Raw genomic sequence first — 22,679 nt, forward strand, 5'->3', positions numbered from 1 at the left:
TTCCTCCAGACGTGACGCTTGGCATTCAGGCCAAAGAGTTCAATCTTGGTTTCATCAGAGCAGAGAATCTTGTTTCTCATGGTCTGAGAGTCATTATGTGCCTTCTGGCAAATGCCAAGCGGGCTGTCATGTGCCTTTTACTGAGGAGTGGCTTCCGTCTGGACACTCTACCATAAAGGCCTGATTGGTGGAGTGCTGCAGAGATGATTGTCCTTCTGGAAGGTTCTCCCATCTCCACAGAGGAACTCTGGAGCTCTGTCAGTGTGACCATTGGGTTCTTGGCACCTCCCTGACCAAGGCACTTCTTCCCCGATTGCTCAGTTTTGCCGGGCGGCCAGCTCTAGGAAGAGTCTTGGTGGTTCCAAACTTCTTCAATTTAAGAATGATGGAGCCACTGTGTTCTTGGGGACCTTCAATACTGCATAAATGTTTTGGTACCCTTCCCCAGATCTGTGCCTTGACACAATCCTGTCTTGGAGCTCTATGAACAATTCCTTCAACCTCATGGCTTGATTTTTGCTCTGACATGCACTGTCAACTGTGGGACCTTATATAGACAGGTGGCCTCCAATCAAGTTTTAGAAACATTTCAAGGATGATCAATGGAAACAGGATGCACCTGAGCTCAATTTCGATTCTCATTGCAAAGGGTATGAATACTTATGTAAATAAGGTATTTCTGTTTTTTATTTTTAATACATTTGCAAACATTTCTAAAAACCTGTTTTTCGCTTTATGGAGTATTGTTTGTAGATAGATTAAATAAAACATTTCCTCATCAATTTTAGAATAAGGCTGTAACATAACAAAATGTGGAAAAAGTCAAGGGGTCTGAATACTTTCCGAAGGCACTGTATGTTCAGGAGATAATAGACAGTAATTGTGTCACCTTACATTGTAATATACAGTAATTGTGCCATCTTAGAATAAAAATGAAAGGTGTTGCTGCATTTTAATTACTTAGGATCGGGTCTACTTGCTTTTCTTCATAATCATAATCTCAAATGTCGGATGTGTTGGCTAGCCATGGTTTATTTGCATGACAACATTTCATGCTTTTAACAACTGTATAGCCTTGCGTGAAATACATGGCCCCAGGAACCACCTGGGGTAGGTCTATTTGGTTGCATGTAGACTGGTATATTGTGTATTCGTAACCCCCACCTCCCTGTAGGTTGAAGTTAACTTTGTATAACTCATCTGTAATGCTAGGCTACCTTCTTTGCTTCCCACCCCAAAAAATGTGCATCTATGATTGTGAATAAGGACATTACGTGCAGTTTTTATGTAAAGGGATTCCCCCACGAGAGCGCACATGCGCAGTTGTCACCTATTTCCTCTGTTGTTGCAGTCAGACACATAAAATAATGATATAAAATAATCGCCATAGTTTTAGGTGAAAAAGTACATATTTCCTGACTCGAAACGGATAGTACTTGTGATAAGAATAGCTAATTCGACCGTACGCTTTCAATAATACAAAGATTTCTCAATCGCTCTTTGGCTGACAACAGAGCAGCGCTAGTAGTGCATAAAGACATGTCACGAGTCACATGACCCAATTTTGCAGCTTTCCAGTTCTAGACAGCAGGGAGAGAGGGGGAGAAGGCAAACTACACCTACAGTGAGGGGAAAAAGTATTTGATCCCCTGCTGATTTTGTAAGTTTACCCACTGACAAAGAAATGATCAGTTTATAATTTTAATGGTAGGTTTATTTGAACAGTGAGAGACAGAATAACAACAAAAAAATCCAGAAAAACGCATGTCAAAAATGTTATAAATTGATTTGCATTTTAATGAGGGAAATAAGTATTTGACAAAACATGACTTAGTACTTGGTGGCAAAACCCTTGCTGGCAATCACAGTGGTCAGACGTTTCTTGTAGTTGGCCACCAGGTTTGCACACATCTCAGGAGGGATTTTTTCCCACTCCTCTTTGCAGATCTTCTCCAAGTCATTAAGGTTTCGCGGCTGACGTTTGGCAACTCGAACCTTCAGCTCCCTCCACAAATTGTAGACCTACACATTCATGCCTTGTGTAGGTCTACAATCTTGTCTCTGACATCCTTGGAGAGCTCTTTGGTCTTGGCCATGGTGGAGAGTTTGGAATCTGATTAATTGATTGCTTCTGTGGACAGGTGTATTTTATACAGGTAAGAAACTGAGATTAGGAGCACTCCCTTTAAGAGTGTGCTCCTAATCTCAGCTCGTTACCTGTATAAAAGACCCCTGGGAGCAAGAAATCTTTCTGATTGAGAGGGGGTCAAATACTTATTTCCCTCATTAAAATGCAAATCAATTTATAACATTTTTGACATAAGTTTTTCTGGATTTTGTTGTTGTTATTCTGTCTCTCACTGTTCAAATAAACCTACCATTAAAATTATAGACTGATCATTTCTTTGTCAGTGGGCAAACATACAAAATTAGCAGGGGATCAAATACTTTTTTCCCTCACTGTAACTAGTTTCTATGTACGGAATCTCTTGAGAAATGTTTGATTTTAGGTAAACTTCCACTTTAATAAAAAATGAGCAGGGTCAACTATACTGCCCTACAAAGGCAAAACGGAGTAAGTACGAATTTGGTCAACAATCTTTGATCTGTTGTAATGGCCAGGTATATTATCTCAAATCAAATCAAATGTTATTTGCCACATGCGCCGAATACAACTGGTGTAGACCTTACAGTGAAATGCTTACTTACAAGCCCTTAACCAGCAATGCAGTGTTAAGTAAAAAATAGATAAGTAAAAAATACAAATAGAAAATAATTAAAGAGCAGCAGTAAAATAAAATAACAGTATAGAGGTCCTGGATGGCAGGAAGCTTGGCCCCAATGATGTACTGGGCCGTACGCACTACCCTCTGTAGCGCCTTGCGGTCAGAGGCCGAGCAGTTGCCATACCAGGCGGTGATGCAACCAGTCAGGATGCCCTCGATGGTGCAGCTGTATAACTTTTTGAGGATCTGAGGACCCATGCCAAATCTTTTCAATCTCCTGAGGGGGAATAGGCTTTGTCGTGCCCTCTTCACGACTGTCTTGGTGTGTTTGGACCATGATAGTTTGTTGGTGATGTAGACACCAAGGAACTTGAAGCTCTCAACCTGTTCCACTACAGCCCCGTCGATGAGAATGGGGGCATGCGCAGTCCTCTTTTTTCTCCTGTAGTCCACAATCATCTCCTTTGTCTTGATCACGTTGAGGGAGAGGTTGTTATCCTGGCACCACACGGCCAGGTCTCTGACCCCCTCCCTATAGACTGTCTCATCGTTGTCGGTGATCAGGCCTACCTCTGTTGTGTCGTCGGCAAACTTAATGATGGTATTGGAGTCGTGCCTGGCCATGCAGTCATGGGTGAACAGGGAGTACAGGAGGGGACTGAGCACGCACCCCTGAGGGGCCCCCGTGTTGAGGATCAGCGTGGCAGATTTACATTTTACATTTTAGAAATTTAGCAGATGCTCTTATCCAGAGCGACTTACAGTTAGTGAGTGCATACATTTCTCATACTGGCCCCCCGTGGGAATCGAACCCACAACCCTGGCGTTGCAAGAGTCATGCTCTACCAACTGAGCTACAGGAGGGCCAGATGTGTTGTTACCTACCCTTACCACCTGGGGCGGCCCGTCAGGACGTCCAGGATCCAGTTGCAGAGGGAGGTGTTTAGTCCCAGTGTCCTTAGCTTAGTGATGAGCTTTGATGGCAGTATGGTGTTAAACGCTGAGCTGTAGTCAAAGAATAGCATTCTCACGTAGGTGTTCCTCTTGTCCAGGTGGGAAAGGGCAGTGTGGAGTGCAATAGAGATTGCATCATCTGTGGATCTGTTGGGGCGGTATGCAAATTGGAGTGGGTCTAGGGTTTCTGGGATTATGCTGTTGATGTGAGCCATGACCAGCCTTTCAAAGCACTTCATGGCTACAGACATCAGTGCTACGGGTCGGTAGTCATTTAGGCAGGTTACCTTACTGTTCTTGGGCACAGAGACTATGGTGGTCTGCTTGAAACATGTTGGTATTACAGACTCAGTCAGGGACATGTTGAAAATGTCAGTGAAGACACTTGCCAGTTGGTCATGCTCGGAGTACACATTCTGGTAATCTGTCTGGTCCTGCAGCCTTGTGAATGTTGACCTGCTTAAAAGTCTTACTCACATCGGCTACGGAGAGCGTGATCACATACAGTGGGGAAAAAAAGTATTTAGTCAGCCACCAATTGTGCAAGTTCTCCCACTTAAAAAGATGAGAGAGGCCTGTAATTTTCATCATAGGTACACGTCAACTATGACAGACAAAATTAGAAAAAAAATCCAGAAAATCACATTGTAGGATTTTTAATGAATTTATTTGCAAATTATGGTGGAAAATAAGTATTTGGTCAATAACAAAAGTTTCTCAATACTTTGTTATATACCCTTTGTTGGCAATGACACAGGTCAAACGTTTTCTGTAAGTCTTCACAAGGTTTTCACACACTGTTGCTGGTATTTTGGCCCATTCCTCCATGCAGATCTCCTCTAGAGCAGTGATGTTTTGGGGCTGTCGCTGGGCAACACGGACTTTCAACTCCCTCCAAAGATTTTCTATGGGGTTGAGATCTGGAGACTGGCTAGGCCACTCCAGGACCTTGAAATGCTTCTTACGAAGCCACTCCTTCGTTGCCCGGGCGGTGTGTTTGGGATCATTGTCATGCTGAAAGACCCAGCCACGTTTCATCTTCAATGCCCTTGCTGATGGAAGGAGGTTTTCACTCAAAATCTCACGATACATGGCCCCATTCATTCTTTCCTTTACACGGATCAGTCGTCCTGGTCCCTTTGCAGAAAAACAGCCCCAAAGCATGATGTTTCCACCCCCATGCTTCACAGTAGGTATGGTGTTCTTTGGATGCAACTCAGCATTCTTTGTCCTCCAAACACGACGAGTTGAGTTTTTACCAAAAAGTTATATTTTGGTTTCATCTGACCATATGACATTCTCCCAATCCTCTTCTGGATCATCCAAATGCACTCTAGCAAACTTCAGACGGGCCTGGATATGTACTGGCTTAAGCAGGGGGACACGTCTGGCACTGCAGGATTTGAGTCCCTGGCGGCGTAGTGTGTTACTGATGGTAGGCTTTGTTACTTTGGTCCCAGCTCTCTGCAGGTCATTCACTAGGTCCCCCCGTGTGGTTCTGGGATTTTTGCTCACCGTTCTTGTGATCATTTTGACCCCACGGGGTGAGATCTTGCGTGGAGCCCCAGATCGAGGGAGATTATCAGTGGTCTTGTATGTCTTCCATTTCCTAATAATTGCTCCCACAGTTGATTTCTTCAAACCAAGCTGCTTACCTATTGCAGATTCAGTCTTCCCAGCCTGGTGCAGGTCTACAATTTTGTTTCTGGTGTCCTTTGACAGCTCTTTGGTCTTGGCCATAGTGGAGTTTGGAGTGTGACTGTTTGAGGCTGTGGACAGGTGTCTTTTATACTGATAACAAGTTCAAACAGGTGCCATTAATACAGGTAACGAGTGGAGGACAGAGGAGCCTCTTAAAGAAGAAGTTACAGGTCTGTGAGAGCCAGAAATCTTGCTTGTTTGTAGGTGACCAAATACTTATTTTCCACCATAATTTGCAAATAAATTCATTCAAAATCCTACAATGTGATTTTCTGGAAAAAAAAATCTCAATTTGTCTGTCATAGTTGACGTGTACCTATGATGAAAATTACAGGCCTCTCTCATCTTTTTAAGTGGGACAACTTGCACAATTGGTGGCTGACTAAATACTTTTTTTCCCCACTGTAGTCATCCGGAACAGCTGATGCACTCATGCATACTTCAGTGTTGCTTGCCACGAAGCGAGTATAGAAGTGATTTAGCTCATCCGGTAGGCTCGCGGCTGTGCTTCCCTTTGTGGTCTGTAATAGTTTGCAAACTCTGCCACATCCGACAAGTGTCGGAGCCGGTGTAGTACGATTCAATCTTAGTCCTGTTTTGACTATTTGCCTGTTGGATGGTTCGTCGGAGGGCATAGCGGGATTTCTTATAAGCGTACGGGTTAGAGTCCTGCTCCTTGAAAGCGGCAGCTCTACCCTTTAGCTCAGTACAGATGTTGCCTGTAATCCATGGCTTCTGGTTGGGGTATGTACGTCCGGTCACTGTGGAGAGGACGTCATCAATGCACTTATTGATGAAGCCAGTGACTGATGTAGTGTACTCCTCAATGCCATCGGAAGAATCTCAGAACATATTCCAGTCTGTGCTAGCAAAACAGTCCTGTAGCTTAGCATCTGCGTTATCTGACTACTTCCTCATTAACCAAGTCACTGGTGCTTCCTGCTTTAGTTTGTGCTCATAAGCAGGAATCAGGAGGATAGAATTATGGTCAGATTTGCCAAATGGAGGGCAAGGGAGAGCTCTGTACGCGTCTCTGTGTGTGGAGTAAAGGTGGTCTAGAGTTTTTTTTCCTCTGGTTCACATTTAACATGCTAGTAGAAATTAGGTAGAACGGATTTCAGTTTCCCTGCATTAAAGTCCCCGGCCACTAGGAGCGCTGCCTCTGGATGAGCGTTTTCCTGTTTGCTTATGGCCTTATACAGCTCATTGAGTTAATGTGATTAATGTGGTATTTAGTTTCCTGACACAAGAACAAGCCAGTGGATCATAATATATCATGGAGTATCAGAAATTGCTGTCTGTCTAGACAGAAAAATACTTTGAAGTCAGATTTTGCATTAAAACATAGTTACTGCGTTTTACCTTTGCAGGGCAGTATAACATGGGAACCCCTTCTTCATCTCCTGATTACATGTAGTGCAACAGAGATTCAAACAAACATTATTGATATTACCATGGTCACAATCATAACCTGTCAACTCCATCTCCCTTGTAAAGACAGAATATTAATTTTGGTTCAAATATGTTCATTTTAACTGAGGAAAAACAAAATTGCTTCGTAGTATAACACTTGAATAAAGAAGGAAAATATGCAATTTGTCAACTCGGTAAAACAAACTCTGTCAGATTTTTGTCTAACGTCAACTCTGTCAGAGTGCTGAAAGATCTGAGAGAATGGTTATGTTTTTGTTGGGGAAATTTAAATACATCATTTTCCATATTTTACTAATGTTGGTATAGAACTTATTTTTAGAGACAGAAATATGTCTGTTTTGAGTATCTGTTTTCAACTCTGTCAGTGGCTTGTCAATTCCGTCGCTAGTTGCTAACCCCCTTAAGATAATGCTTTTGTAAATATTCTGAAAATATATGTTAATCATTGTTCTGCAATATATGTTTAAACTATTGAAGTATTTGCTGTGCTAGACATAAATGATCATGTTTTATTTATAAATCTTGTTTTATGTTCTGAATCTAGAAAAACATACCAAAATGCTGACGAAATTAGCCATGGAGCATTTTACAGTGGTATAAAATAAAACAAAAATTTATATTACATATTTTAATAATTTAATGTCAGAATAAAACAATCAAGGCCTTTCAACACTTGTTGGACAATAAATATAAAAACAATCACCAGTTAGGTGCATTATATGGAAAAAATGTTTTAATAAGAGGTTGTTCCTTTACATGGTGTGATAGCTGATTCTTTGGTCTATATAAATATATATTTCAACTCTTGTTATTCTTAAGAAAATATTTGTGAACAAAAAGTTTGGATTGTCCTGAGTTATACAGTGCCTTGGAAAAGTATTCATCCCCCTCTGCGTTTTTCCTAATTTGTTGCATTACAACCTGTAATTTAAATTGATTTTTATTTGGATTTCATGTAATGGACATACACAAAATAGTCCAAATTGGTGAAGTGAAATGAAAAAAATAACTTGTGTAAAAAAAAATTACAAAATAAATAACGGAAAAGTGGTGCGTGCATATGTATTCACACCCTTTGCTATGAAGCCCCTAAATATGATCTGGTGCAACCAATTACCTTCAGTCACATAATTAGTTAAATAAAGTCCAACTGTGTGCAATCTAAGTGTCACATGTTCTCAGTATATATACACCTGTTCTGAAAGGCCCCAGAGTCTGCAACACCACTAAGCAAGGGGCACTAGCAAGTAAGCGGCACCATGAAGACCAAGGAGCTCTCCAAACAGGTCAGGGACAAAGTTGTGGAGAAGTAAAGATCAGGGTTGGGTTATTGTAATGATGTCATTTCATAGTGTTGTGTGACCCAGGGGAGAGTTGGTAGATAAGTGACTTGGTGCCACAGTCTGCATTCCTTATGTCAAAGGAGATGACTGATGTTGATCTTAGAATAATTGATGGACAGGATATACTGACTTGGGGTAAAGGATAATAACATCAAAGAAGGTAATGCCCACTGATGGGTACCAGATGTTCGTGAAGAAACGTGTAACAGAGTGTATATATAGAGAGAGTGGCTCTTTGTTCTGGAGTTCGGAGATGGTAGAGGCAGGGCTATGTCCTTATTCTGTTATACGAACCATGGTACCATATTAAATATCTTATATGAACTCCCCATCAAAAGTGTCTAAGTATATAATTACATTCTTAATTACTTGATACCCGAGAAACTCATCATAACAGTTATAAAAAAATATCTGAAACATTGAACATCCCACGGCGCACCATTAAATCCATTATTAAAAAATTGAAAGAATATGGCACCACAACAAACCTGCCAAGAGAGGGCCGCCCACCAAAACTCACAGACCAGGCAAGGAGGGCATTAATCAGAGAGGCAACAAAGAGACCAAAGATAACCCTGAAGGAGCTGCAAAGCTCCACAGCGGAGATTGGAGTATCTGTCCATAGGACCACTTTAAGCCGTACACTCCACAGAGTGGCCAGATAAAAAGCCATTGCTTAAAGAAAAAAATAAGCAAACACGTTTGGTGTTCACCAAAAGGCATGTGGGAGACTCCCCAAACATATGGAAGAAGGTACTCTGGTCAGATGAGACTAAAATTGAGCTTTCTGGCCATCAAGGAAAAAGCTACAGTGGGGGGAAAAAGTATTTAGTCAGCCACCAATTGTGCAAGTTTTCCCACTTTAAAAGATGAGAGAGGCCTGTAATTTTAATCATAGGTACAAGTCAACTATGACAGACAAATTGAGAAATTTTTTCCAGAAAATCACATTGTAGGATTTTTAATGAATTTATTTGCAAATTATGGTGGAAAATAAGTATTTGGTCACCTACAAACAAGCAAGATTTCTGGCTCTCACAGACCTGTAACTTCTTCTTTAAGAGGCTCCTCTGTCCTCCACTCGTTACCTGTATTAATGGCACCTGTTTGAACTTGTTATCAGTATAAAAGACACCTGTCCACAACTTCAAACAGTCACACTCCAAACTCCACTATGGCCAAGACCAAAGAGCTGTCAAAGGACACCAGAAACAAAATTGTAGACCTGCACCAGGCTGGGAAGACTGAATCTGCAATAGATAAGCAGCTTGGTTTGAAGAAATCAACTGTGGGAGCAATTATTAGGAAATGGAAGACATACAAGACCACTGATAATCTCCCTCGATCTGGGGCTCTATGCAAGATCTCACCCCGTGGGGTCAAAATGATCACAAGAACGGTGAGCAAAAATCCCAGAACCACACGGGGGGACCTAGTGAATGACCTGCAGAAAGCTGGGACCAAAGTAACAAAGCCTACCATCAGTAACACACTACGCCGCCAGGGACTCAAATCCTGCAGTGCCAGCAGACGTGTCCCCCTGCTTAAGCCAGTACATGTCCAGGCCCGTCTGAAGTTTGCTAGAGTGCATTTGGATGATCCAGAAGAGGATTGGGAGAATGTCATATGGTCACATGAAACCAAAATATAACTTTTTGGTAAAAACTCAACTCGTCGTGTTTGGAGGACAAAGAATGCTGAGTTGCATCCAAAGAACACCATACCTACTGTGAAGCATGGGGGTGGAAACATCATGCTTTGGGGCTGTTTTTCTGCAAAGGGACCAGGACGACTGATCCGTGTAAAGGAAAGAATGAATGGGGCCATGTATCGTGAGATTTTGAGTGAAAACCTCCTTCCATCAGCAAGGGCATTGAAGATGAAACGTGGCTGGGTCTTTCAGCATGACAATGATCCCAAACACACCGCCCGGGCAACGAAGGAGTGGCTTCGTAAGAAGCATTTCAAGGTCCTGGAGTGGCCTAGCCAGTCTCCAGATCTCAACACCATAGAAAATCTTTGGAGGGAGTTGAAAGTCCGTGTTGCCCAGCGACAGCCCCAAAACATCACTGCTCTAGAGGAGATCTGCATGGAGGAATGGGCCAAAATACCAGCAACAGTGTGTGAAAACCTTGTGAAGACTTACAGAAAACGTTTGACCTGTGTCATTGCCAACAAAGGGTATATAACAAAGTATTGAGAAACTTTAGTTATTGACCAAATACTTATTTTCCCACCATAATTAGCAAATTAATTCATTAAAAATCCTACAATGTGATTTTCTGGATTTTTTTCCCTCATTTTATCTGTCATAGTTGACGTGTACCTATGATGAAAATTACAGGCCTCTCTCATCTTTTTAAGTGGGAGAACTTGCACAATTGGTGGCTGACTAAATACTTTTTTTCCCCACTGTATGTCTGCCGCGAACCCAACACCTCTCATCACCCCGAGAACACCATCCCCACAGTGCAGCATGGTGGTGGCAGCATCATGCTGTGGGGATGTTTTTCCTCGGCAGGGACTGGGAAACTGGTCAGAATTGAAGGAATGATGGATGGCGCTAAATACAGGGAAATTCTTGCGGGAAACCTGTTTCAGTCTTCCAGAGATTTGAGACTGGGACGGAGGTTCACCTTCCAGCAGGACAATGACTCTAAGCATACTGCTAAAACAACACTTGAGTGGTTTAAGGGGAAACATTTCAAATGTCTTGGAATGGCCTAGTCAAAGCCCAGACCTCAATCCAATTGAGAATCTGTGGTATGACTTAAAGATTGCTGTACACCAGCGGAACCCATCCAACTTGAAGGAGCTGGAGCAGTTTTGCCTTGAAGAATGGGCAAAAATCCCAGTTGCTAGATGTGCCAAGCTTATAGAGACATACCCCAAGATAATTGCAGTTGTAATTGCTGCAAAAGTTGGCTCTACAAAGTATTGACTTTGGGGGGGGTGAATAGTTATGCACGCTCAAGTTTTCAGTTTTTGTGTCTTATTTCTTGTTTGTTTCACAATAAAAAATATTTTGCATCTTCAAAGTGGTAGGCATGTTATGTAAATCAAATGATACAAACCCCCCCAAAATCAATTTTAATTACAGGTTGTAAGGCAACAAAATAGGAAAAATGCCAAGGGGGGTGAATACTTTTGCAAGCCACTGTATTATGCTACTTACTCCTCTTAGACTACTTCAACAGATTTAGTAGGCCTTTCAGAGGTATCGGTATCATAAAGAACAGAACTTCCATTAAAAAAACTATTTGTACACAATCATTTGGTCTTATTTTGTCATTCTTTGATGTAATTTAGCAGTCAGCAGTACACAATAATAAATATTTTATCTGTTACATTATAGCCATTTAAATGTTGCATGAATTAGATTCACTTTCCAAGTTTGGATAAAACATTTCCATCACAAATGGTTAGAAACACAAAATACCAAATTTGAATAAACACTACGGTACAGAACTTTAAATATTTTGGAAGGAAACCCCTGTCCCCCCTTCCTACATTCAGTGTTATCTCAGCAGGAAAAACAACACTAGCAAGTAAGTCTGCCCATCTGCCTTGTCTGATAGGTGCGCACAGGATTTGCCCAGAGCCCAAATGCGATGGGGTGCATCAGCCTGATATTCCACAAAAATGGTGAAAGCGAGTGGCAAACGCAGACGCATGCAGGTAAGACAGTTGATGAAGTGTGAAGGGAAATGGCTTCCTACAGCAGAGGATACAGTGGTGGACTCAAGTTATCTGCATAGCAAATAAAAAAACACTCACTGGCACATCCAGGTCTATGAACAGAGCATCTGTTTAGCCCTGATAAATCACCTTTTCTTCCAGACCAGTGACAAACTTTCACCCTATACTCTGGCATACCATCATAACATCCCTGCCTCTGTCTTTTTCTTAACCTGACTTATTACTAATTCCCTCAACTCACATGACAATATCAAAGCTGTAACCCCAGAAAGAGGAATAATACTTAATAAAAACAGCAGTGACTTACAATAGGTCTACAACAAACCAGTGCACTAAACAAGGGGAAATAACTGTCTGTTTACCAAAATACAAAGTTTGCTGAACTGCTACTTTGACAAAGATATTGGCAATTAGTTGATATACAGAAAATAATTTCCCAAAAATATATGCTACAGTATGTTTTAGGTAAATCCTGAATGTGCACAGATGGATGCACATGTTGTATTCTGGGAAATAATTTACTGTATAGAATATATATATATCTAATTTGACTGTTAGATTATTTCTGTTTCTTCGTAACACTAATGGATCTGTGAGCACATGTGAATTCTGATTGGTGATTAATATTCCCAATGTAAAGAATTATGTTTTGAGCACTAATCATGCTTTCACATTAAAACAATGCCATATTTCTGTCTGACATTGATAGAAAATAACTGTCAAAGAGATATAAACATTTCATTTCTCCATGTAAACATCGTATAACTAATGATAAAGGTCCAAGTAATTATATATACAAATATGTTCCTTTCTCTAAATAAAAACCCATTGATTAATAAACATCCATAACAAAAATGAAATTGAGGCACTAAAGAGATAATTATAACTATTAAAACTCAATTAGCATATAGGAGTCTATGGAAATGTGCATATTGTTTCTCATACCTCTATATCAACAGGACCATCAATATGGTTTTAATGACTCCTAGAGGAAATAGTCATTATGTTTCTGTACTATCAAAGTCTGCATAATGGAGGTAATGCTCTTGTATTATCTTAAAAAGCAAATGGAGGACTGCTGAAGCATTTTAGTGTGACTCAGAGACCTGTGGGCCGCAATGCCCATGAAAATATATACCACTGACCTAATCTGCATTTGGTTGACAAGAAACTGAATCTCTCATCTAAATGTAAATTAGGTGTTTTATACCTTTAGTAAACAGCTTACATTGCCATAGTCTGTTTTAATAAACCATTAGAATTTATTACCAGGGATACTAAAGAAATCTAATAAAATCTCTAGTTTCTAAAATGTATGCAACATGCTGACAGCTGTCCTACAAAAAAAGCTGCAATATTGGCAGCATGAACCTCGCTGAGTGATATCTCTGCATAAATTCAAAAAAAGATGTCTGCTTGAATTCCCATGTTTCAGGCAATACATTAGTTTGAGGAGAGTAAAAATGACTTTTACTGGCATGAAAGGCCATTACAATATAGATTTGAGGGCATTTGCATGTGATCCATTCAGTAGCCTCTATGAGGGTACTCTAATTTCCTTCCTGTCAGTGTCGTATCATATAGGCCTAACATATGCATGAATTGGAAATGTGAGACATTCACAGATATCACTGTGACTGCATGGAATATGGATGCTAATTATTTTACCATGTGATACTGTCTAGATATGGATGTCCTCTAAGGCTGCATTTTCACAGGCAGCCTAATTCTAATCTTTTGCCCAATTATTGGCAAAAGATCTGATTGGTCAAAACACCAATTACGGTCAAAAGATCAGAATTAGACTGCCTGTGTAAACACAGCCTAAAGGGTCAATTTAAGCACTACATTAACAGTAGATCTTGAATCCTCTTAGTAAGTATGACAAACAAACAAACAGACATGTTTGAAATAAGCTTACACCTTGGTAATATGAAAGGCATTCTTCTTCAACGTAAACACATTGATGTTGAATGTGTGTTGCTAGTCAAGGTATGCGATACGAAATTGATGTATTATGAATAGTTCTCCTTGTTTCTCAATTCCACCAACAAAGCAAACCCCAATTATTTAAAGCGAGTGAGGGCTAAGCCCTAAAAAAACAGATTGACAGATACGCTGTAGACAACATACAGTATGACCACTGATGCGAAAAATTACTCATTCAGTCCTGTTGGCTTACAAACATTTAAAAACATTTAGCCTAGCTACAGTGTTGCTTCGCTGAAACAGCAACAGGACATTAATATGACATTAGCGCAGTAACATCAATCCCTCTCTGTTTCCAACTTTGGTAATGCATTTACTGGAAAGAGATTAATATCAATTCCATAAATCATTCAGGAGAATTTTCAGACCTAGAGTCATCGGGATAATGTCATATATGTTAGCTGATCTCCGTCTGGGAGCTTAACGCCCATTAATCAATGTCTGAGGTCCTCCGAGCATGTCATCTGGGAAAATAGGGAAATGTAAAAATAAAATTAAAAGGCTCCTGATTATTTATTCATATCAACCTCCTAAACCATATTTGTATCTAGTCTAACCTCTACTCACACCCCTTGACAGCCCACACGCATAGCTGTTTTTATCCTCATTCATAACTCTGGATCTAGCGTAACACTCACTTTAAGACATATCCTTAAATCCTCATGGCTCCCGTGATCCTTAGAAGCTCTTTGTTTATCTCTTAACTGTCAAACCTCTCACCTGTTATGTGGTGCCATGGTGTGACGGACAATAATATATATTATATTGTAGTAATACCCCTATCATCTGAATTTAATTTGATTGACAGTTCCGTTCGGTAGTTTAAGCTTACCTTTAAAAAATAGTGTCTTATAAACCTCTAATGGCTTGTTTTGCTCAGTATGACGTCTGGGAGAAAAACAGAGAATCTTCTCAGAAGTTTCAAACTATATCCAAATAACTTTTTAAAATGTAATAAACTTATAAAGTCTATCCTCTGACAACTGAGCTAAACAGCATAGAAACACAAGTTAAACTTCTCATCTCTGCACAGCCAAAAATTGGTTGCCTGTCAAGAATATGAAAGCTGTGTATCATCTGTTGAAGACCCTGAACCTAATCTCCCAGCAGAGAATGATATTGTGAATGTTCCACAGGCCCACTGATTCACTGTCACTCCAGCCCAGAGCCACTCACTTTGCTGCCCACTTGACCTTGTCACAGGGGAAAGCACTTTATTTTCATTGCAGTGCCATTCATTTGGTTGAAAAGTGCTAAACAAAGGCCATTTACAAAGCATTCTGGAACATATTAACTTGTTTAATAGTCTTCAACCAGGACGATGGACAAGGTAAAAAAAAAAATGTGTTACCCTTTTCTATAGATGATTAACCATTAAAAGCCACAATCAAAGAGATGATTTAGGCATAGTTGATGTATAGAATATTCTGCTTTTATTAATAATTGAGAACATAAAGGCAATATTTAATATAATTTTACTGCTTTGATATGATGCAATTCAAATCACAGAAACATATCTAAGAAAAAAAAAAAAGTGTAACTAAAGTATATAATATAATAATAATATAATATTCCATTTAGCAGACGCTTTTATCCAAAGCGACTTACAGTCATGTGTGCATACATTTTTACGTATGGGTGGTCCCGGGGATCGAACCCACTGCCCTGGCGTTACAAGCGCCATGCTCTACCAATTGAGCTACAGAGGACTGTAAAGGAGGATCAGACAGAGAGGATCGCACTACAAAACAACCTTTTTGTGTTTAAATGGGTCTTCTTGTATATTAGTAAACAAGAAAAATTGTGGCTGAAAATGTAGTACAGGACCCAGAAATATGGTATCTGGTGATGAACGACCTGTCAACTTGCCTTGTATGAGCAGGCATAGCCTACATTAAATACATTATTTACTATAAGCCTAAGTCCCACCATCTCTTTGCCAAATACTGCCTTTTTTAAATTGAGGGACCGACTATAATGTCATAATGGATTTAGCCGGTGGTAACTTGTGGAATAGACACCGGCTGGAATGCGCTTTTAACCAATGAGCATTCAGGATTAGACCCACCCGTTGTATAATAGCTTGATAACACTGGATTTTTTTGTGATCCAAAGTAGATTTACATAGCCTATAACTAATTAAGCTAGGTAAAATACAATTCCAAATTAGCCTAATAAGAGTAAGCCTAGTCTGTGGATATATTTACAAATATTAAGTACAAATGTATCAAATGTTGCAGTAGTAAATTCTGACATTAGACAGTACAGTTTGTACTTACCACTCTCAAAGCAAGCATCAAAGATAAGGTGGCTTTTCCGTGAAACTCCTGTGTATCCTGGTGGAGTCACCATCAGCTTGTTCACATTGCCCACTAAGGCTTCCTCTCTTCCAGCTTCACTGCCTAGGACAACCACATATCACTTGTCAAACCACTTAATCTGAACTAATCTCTATTAAACACCCAATCAGTTTTAGGATATCACATGGGCTAAATATAATATTAAGGCTAGATATCTAAATATGACACTTTGTGCCTTGATTCCACAAAAACAAATTGAATCAGAAGTACATATGACAAGGTTTCTTCATGCATCGAATGTGGCTAGCCGAGGTTTGAAAAGTGACCATTGGTCCATGCCTGCCTTATGCATAGTAAATAAGGCATACTGTTGGCAAAGCCTTAACTGAAGTATCCTTGCAGAAATATATCTACTTGTATTAGAACAAAATAAAAACCTCAAAACAACAAAAAGGTGTGATAAATTATTTATTTTGGTGACTTCAGACATTTCACTATTGTAAACAAATGGATTGTTACTAGTTTAAACCTCACAACCACAAACAGCTAGGCCTATAGTCAGGTATAACAAGTGCTTGGCCCTGCTTTGTTGACAGGTGCTAAAGCAGGTGGTTAAATAGCCTATGCTATTTGAAGTGAACATACTGTCCATTAACAGCAGCTAATTACATTTATTACATTTACATTTTAGTCATTTAGCAGACGCTCTTATCCAGAGCGACTTACAGTTAGTGAGTGCATACATGTTCATACTGGCCCCCCGTGGGAAACGAACCCACAACCCTGACGTTGCAAACGCCATGCTCTACCAACTGAGATACAGGGGACTAATGCATTAATAATAATCTCACTTTATAAATCAAGTGGCACTGCTAGTGTTGCATTTAATTACAGTACAGCCTAGGTAGCTAATACCATGCCATGCCATGGATCTTACACATGATGTGGATTAGGATTTAACTCTATGAACTCAAGTCTTGTAATTGTAGACTAATTAAAAGCCGTACAATTATGTGTACCCACTACCATGCTATTACCATAGCTAGATACAGAGCGAATCGACATAGGTAGCCACTATTTCTTGCCACTGCCAGTTGCTACAACAGACATCAGGTATTTGCTAACTCTGGTCCTGGACGTCGTTCGCTGAGTACAGCAGAACGACGCCCTGGACAAGACGCCCTGGACCAGAGCTAGCTAGCTAACAATAGCTGTTAGCTAAATTCATAGCAAAACAGCATAAACTGAATGGCAAGTAGCTAACATGTCCAGGCAGAATGTTCACGGCAAACAGTTCAATTTGCTGAACATTTTAATATTGATGATACTAACTAGTATTATTTAGCTCAGGTAGCTAAACTAGGAACGTTAGCTAGCTAGGTACAGTAACAGGTTAGCTAGCTAACAAGCTAGCTATATGTTGATGTTCACAGACGATGATGCGTCGGTCTAGGTGAGTGATGCAGCAGTCCATACTCATGCACTAACTAAATGTGCAGCAACCTGCTATGCACTCTCATATAGGTACTATAGAGGTATCTAGCTAGCACTACTGTATTTACACACCAGTGTCGACGTCTCCCATGTTCTCCTCCATCTTCCTTTCCATTTTTGCACAATACACCGGCACAGTGCACGTCTCTGGCTGAGTGTTGCCACGGCAACGCAGCGTGAGGGGGATAAGGGGATATGCATAGACTGTCTCGACAGGGACAACTCCGATATATAGTGTTTTTTCTCAAAGTTGCTGGGATGTCAAGTGCATCAAACTTATATCAGTACACTCTCAACAACCTAAGCATGACTTCTATTAGATCAAAAATAATAATAATAATAATAATAAATAAAAATGCCTCACGTATCAAAATAGCAATTCATGTTTATCTTGACTAAATTCGACACTCTCATTGCCCCCCATACAAAAACTCCTTACCTCCGCACCTTAATCACCTCCTCATATCTCTGGGTGTACTAATCCATTGGTGTGAGAGCAACCATTATGTGACCATGCTATTTTTGAAGAAGTGTTAGAGTCTGGTCAAAAGTTTTCTGAGAATATTTGTATCAGTGTCTGTTTATTCAAGTTTGACAATATTTTAAATGTTTATTTTGTTAAGTCATGCCACTGCAATGTTTTTGGTTTTTTAGTTGGTTGTTTATTCCATATAATTATGAATTAAAATACTATAATGGACATTAACCTTCTTGTAATGGTTTAAATGTCAGCCATTTTGGTCAGGGAGTGCTGACCAGTGCTGTGATAAGATATTGTGTAAAATAATGCATTTTAAGAATGTATCTGCACTGTTTGTTATCTAGCTAGCCAGACAGTTTTAGAGTCATGATTCCATTATTTTCTCAAATTGACTGCCAATATGCCAACATTCCATTCAAACAATGCAGTCAATCCACAGCCATACACTGGCTGAAATCAGTTGATGATATGGCTTGTTAGACAAGTTGTAAATGCAACAAAGTTGTTTCAATGTAGTTTTGACGTCTATTGCTTGATCATGATGCCATACTGATTGGTTTATTTTGACGTCTATTGCTTGATCCATATTGAAGAGTTATTTTCACTGTCACTGAATCATTTTATGAATTAATACTGCAATGAAATTGTGTAACCAAGTAAGACGTTTCTGGACTCAGATTGCCTTGACTCCTTTTAAGTTAATTGGGTATAAGAAATTAGTTATTCAAGACCATGTACTAGCCAAGAGTGGTGAAGGGCACACAAATAGAATAATGGTGTTTGACATTTAAATGTAGTTAAATAACTTTGTGAACTGTTTAAAGTAAGAACACAGTTTAAAGTAATATAGATTTTTCTGCATAAGTAAAATCAGGATTATGTCTCTACTGCCATTTATTCCAATTACACTGGTTTGGATTTCTTCCTGACCAATATGGCTGCCATTTCACCCCATTTTGAAACTTTGAGGGTTTATGACATAGCCTCTCTAGTTACAGTTGAAGTCAGAGGTTTACATACACCTTAGCCAAATACATTTAAACTCAGTTTTTCACAATTCCTGACATTTAATCCTTGTAAACATTCCCTGTTTTAGGTCAATTAGGATCACCATTTTATTTTAAGAATGTGAAATGTCAGAATAATAGTAGAGAGAATGATTTATTTCAGCTTTTATTTCTTTCATCACATTCCCAGTGGGTCAGAAGTTTACATACACTCAATTAGTATTTGGTAGCATTGCTTTTAAATCGTTTAACTTGGGTCAAACATTTTGAGTAGCCTTCTTCAAGCTTCCCACAATAAGTTGGATGAATTTTGGCCCATTCCTCCTGACAGAGCTGGTGTAACTGAGTCAGGTTTGTAGGCCTCCTTGTTCGTACACGTTTTTTTCAGTTCTGCCCACACATTTTCTATAGGATTGAGGTCAGGGCTTTGTGATGGCCACTCCAATACCTTTACTTTGTTGTTCTTAAGCCATTTTGCCACGACTTTGGAAGTATGCTTGGGGTCATTGTCCATTTGGAAGACCCATTTGCGACCAAGCTTTAACTTCCTGACTGATGTCTTGAGATGTTGCTTCAATATATCCACATAATTTTCCTTCCTCATGATGCCATCTATTTTGTGAAGTGCACCAGTCCCTCCTGCAGCATCTTCACAAGGTCCTTTGTTGTTGTTCTGGGGTTGATTTGCACTTTTCGCACCAAAGTACGTTCATCTCTAGGAGACAGAACGCATCTCCTTCCTGAGTGGTATGACGGCTGCGTGGTCCCATGGTGTTTATACTTGCGTACTATTGTTTGTACAGATGAACGTGGTACCTTCAGGCGTTTGGAAATTGCTCCCAAAGATGGACCAGACTTGTGGAGGTCTACACATTTTTCTCTGAGGTCTTGGCTGATTTCTTTTGATTTTCCCATGATGTCAAGCAAAGAGGCACTGAGTTTGAAGGTAGGCCTTGAAATACATCTACAGGTACACCTCCAATTTACTCAAATTATGTCAATTAGCCTATCAGAAGCTTCTAAAGCCATGACTTAATTTTCTGGAATTTTCCATGCTGTTTAAAGGCACAGTCAACTTAGTGCATGTAAACTTCTGACCAACTGGGATTGTGATACAGTGAATTATAAGTGAAATAATCTGTCTGTAAACAATTGTTGGAAAAATTACTTGTGTCATGCACAAAGTAGATGTCCTAACCGACTTGCCAAAACTATAGTTTGTTAACAAGAAATTTGTGGAGTGGTTGAAAAACGAGTTTTAATGACTCCAACCTAAGTGTATGTAAACTTCCGACTTAAAAGTTAAACAATTTAAAGGCAATGCTACCAAATACCAATTGAGTGTATGTAAACTGACCCACTGAGAATGTGATGAAAGAAATAAAAGCTGAAATAAATCATTCTCTCTACTAGTATTCTGACATTTCACATTCTTAAAATAAAGTGATGATCCTAACTGACCTAAGACAGGGAATTTTTACAAGGATTAAATGTCAGGAATTGTGAAAAACTGAGTTTAAATGTATTTGGCTAAGGTGTATGTAAACTTCCGACTTCAACTGTATAACTCCTCACCTCTCCACCTGATAGCTGATGTGTGGTGAGCGTTCTGGCACAAAATGGTCCCTGTGCATCACCCAAGGGGGTGCCGCACATTTATGGTGGACGAGGTGAGTGCCCCGCTACTATGCAAAGCGCTTTGAGTACCTCACTTGGTAGACAAACGCTATATACAGTGGGGGAAAAAAGTATTTAGTCAGCCACCAATTGTGCAAGTTCTCCCACTTAAAAAGATGAGAGAGGCCTGTAATTTTCATCATAGGTACACGTCAACTATGACAGACAAAATGAGGAAAAAAAATCCAGAAAATCACATTGTAGGATTTTTTATGAATTTATTTGCAAATTATGGTGGAAAATAAGTATTTGGTCAATAACAAAAGTTTCTCAATACTTTGTTATATACCCTTTGTTGGCAATGACACAGGTCAAACGTTTTCTGTAAGTCTTCACAAGGTTTTCACACACTGTTGCTGGTATTTTGGCCCATTCCTCCATGCAGATCTCCTCTAGAGCAGTGATGTTTTGGGGCTGTCGCTGGGCAACACGGACTTTCAACTCCCTCCAAATATTTTCTATGGGGTTGAGATCTGGAGACTGGCTAGGCCACTCCAGGACCTTGAAATGCTTCTTACGAAGCCACTCCTTCGTTGCCCGGGCGGTGTGTTTGGGATCATTGTCATGCTGAAAGACCCAGCCACGTTTCATCTTCAATGCCCTTGCTGATGGAAGGAGGTTTTCACTCAAAATCTCACGATACATGGCCCCATTCATTCTTTCCTTTACACGGATCAGTCGTCCTGGTCCCTTTGCAGAAAAACAGCCCCAAAGCATGATGTTTCCACCCCCATGCTTCACAGTAGGTATGGTGTTCTTTGGATGCAACTCAGCATTCTTTGTCCTCCAAACACGACGAGTTGAGTTTTTACCAAAAAGTTATATTTTGGTTTCATCTGACCATATGACATTCTCCCAATCCTCTTCTGGATCATCCAAATGCACTCTAGCAAACTTCAGACGGGCCTGGACATGTACTGGCTTAAGCAGGGGGACACGTCTGGCACTGCAGGATTTGAGTGCCTGGCGGCGTAGTGTGTTACTGATGGTAGGCTTTGTTACTTTGGTCCCAGCTCTCTGCAGGTCATTCACTAGGTCCCCCCGTGTGGTTCTGGGATTTTTGCTCACCGTTCTTGTGATCATTTTGACCTCACGGGGTGAGATCTTGTGTGGAGCCCCAGATCGAGGGAGATTATCAGTGGTCTTGTATGTCTTCCATTTCCTAATAATTGCTCCCACAGTTGATTTCTTCAAACCAAGCTGCTTACCTATTGCAGATTCAGTCTTCCCAGCCTGGTGCAGGTCTACAATTTTGTTTCTGGTGTCCTTTGACAGCTCTTTGGTCTTGGCCATAGTGGAGTTTGGAGTGTGACTGTTTGAGGTTGTGGACAGGTGTCTTTTATACTGATAACAAGTTCAAACAGGTGCCATTAATACAGGTAATGAGTGGAGGACAGAGGAGCCTCTTAAAGAAGAAGTTACAGGTCTGTGAGAGCCAGAAATCTTGCTTGTTTGTAGGTGACCAAATACTTATTTTCCACCATAATTTGCAAATAAATTCATAAAAAATCCTACAATGTGATTTTCTGGGGGAAAAAATCTCATTTTGTCTGTCATAGTTGACGTGTACCTATGATGAAAATTACAGGCCTCTCTCATCTTTTTAAGTGGGAGAACTTGCACAATTGGTGGCTGACTAAATACTTTTTTTCCCCACTGTAAATCCAATCTATTATTATTATTATTATTATTAGCTGTGTCAAATTAATGGCCATATGACTCCAGAGCAAGAGACATATAGACTTTCTGTTGCTACTTTTCAGGTTATAAGCTTTGTGTAACAGGAGAAACTGAATAAGGCTGGGAGGAGGGAAAGGATTTTTCTCCCTGTGATGATGTTTAATGGCAAGCTACAGGCAGCTGAACAGCTAGGA

The 22,679-nt window shown here is 40.0% G+C and overlaps 1 protein-coding gene across 1 annotated transcript in view; it reads right to left on the reverse strand.

Annotated features, from left to right (window-relative positions):
• Positions 1 to 17,755, reverse strand: part of agbl4 (AGBL carboxypeptidase 4) — a gene marked incomplete at both ends in the record, with an annotated part of 483,778 nt that extends 466,023 nt beyond the window's left edge. The window contains 2 exons of the mRNA XM_084186220.1: positions 16,126 to 16,244; positions 17,709 to 17,755. Of these exons, the coding sequence (XP_084042346.1) occupies positions 16,126 to 16,244; positions 17,709 to 17,755 (166 nt within the window). The remainder of the gene's footprint in view (positions 1 to 16,125; positions 16,245 to 17,708) is intronic.
• Between the last annotated feature and the right edge of the window lie 4,924 nt (positions 17,756 to 22,679).

This window comes from Coregonus lavaretus, assembly GCF_964263955.1.
Source record: "Coregonus lavaretus genome assembly, chromosome: 21".
NCBI lineage: Eukaryota > Metazoa > Chordata > Actinopteri > Salmoniformes > Salmonidae > Coregonus > Coregonus lavaretus.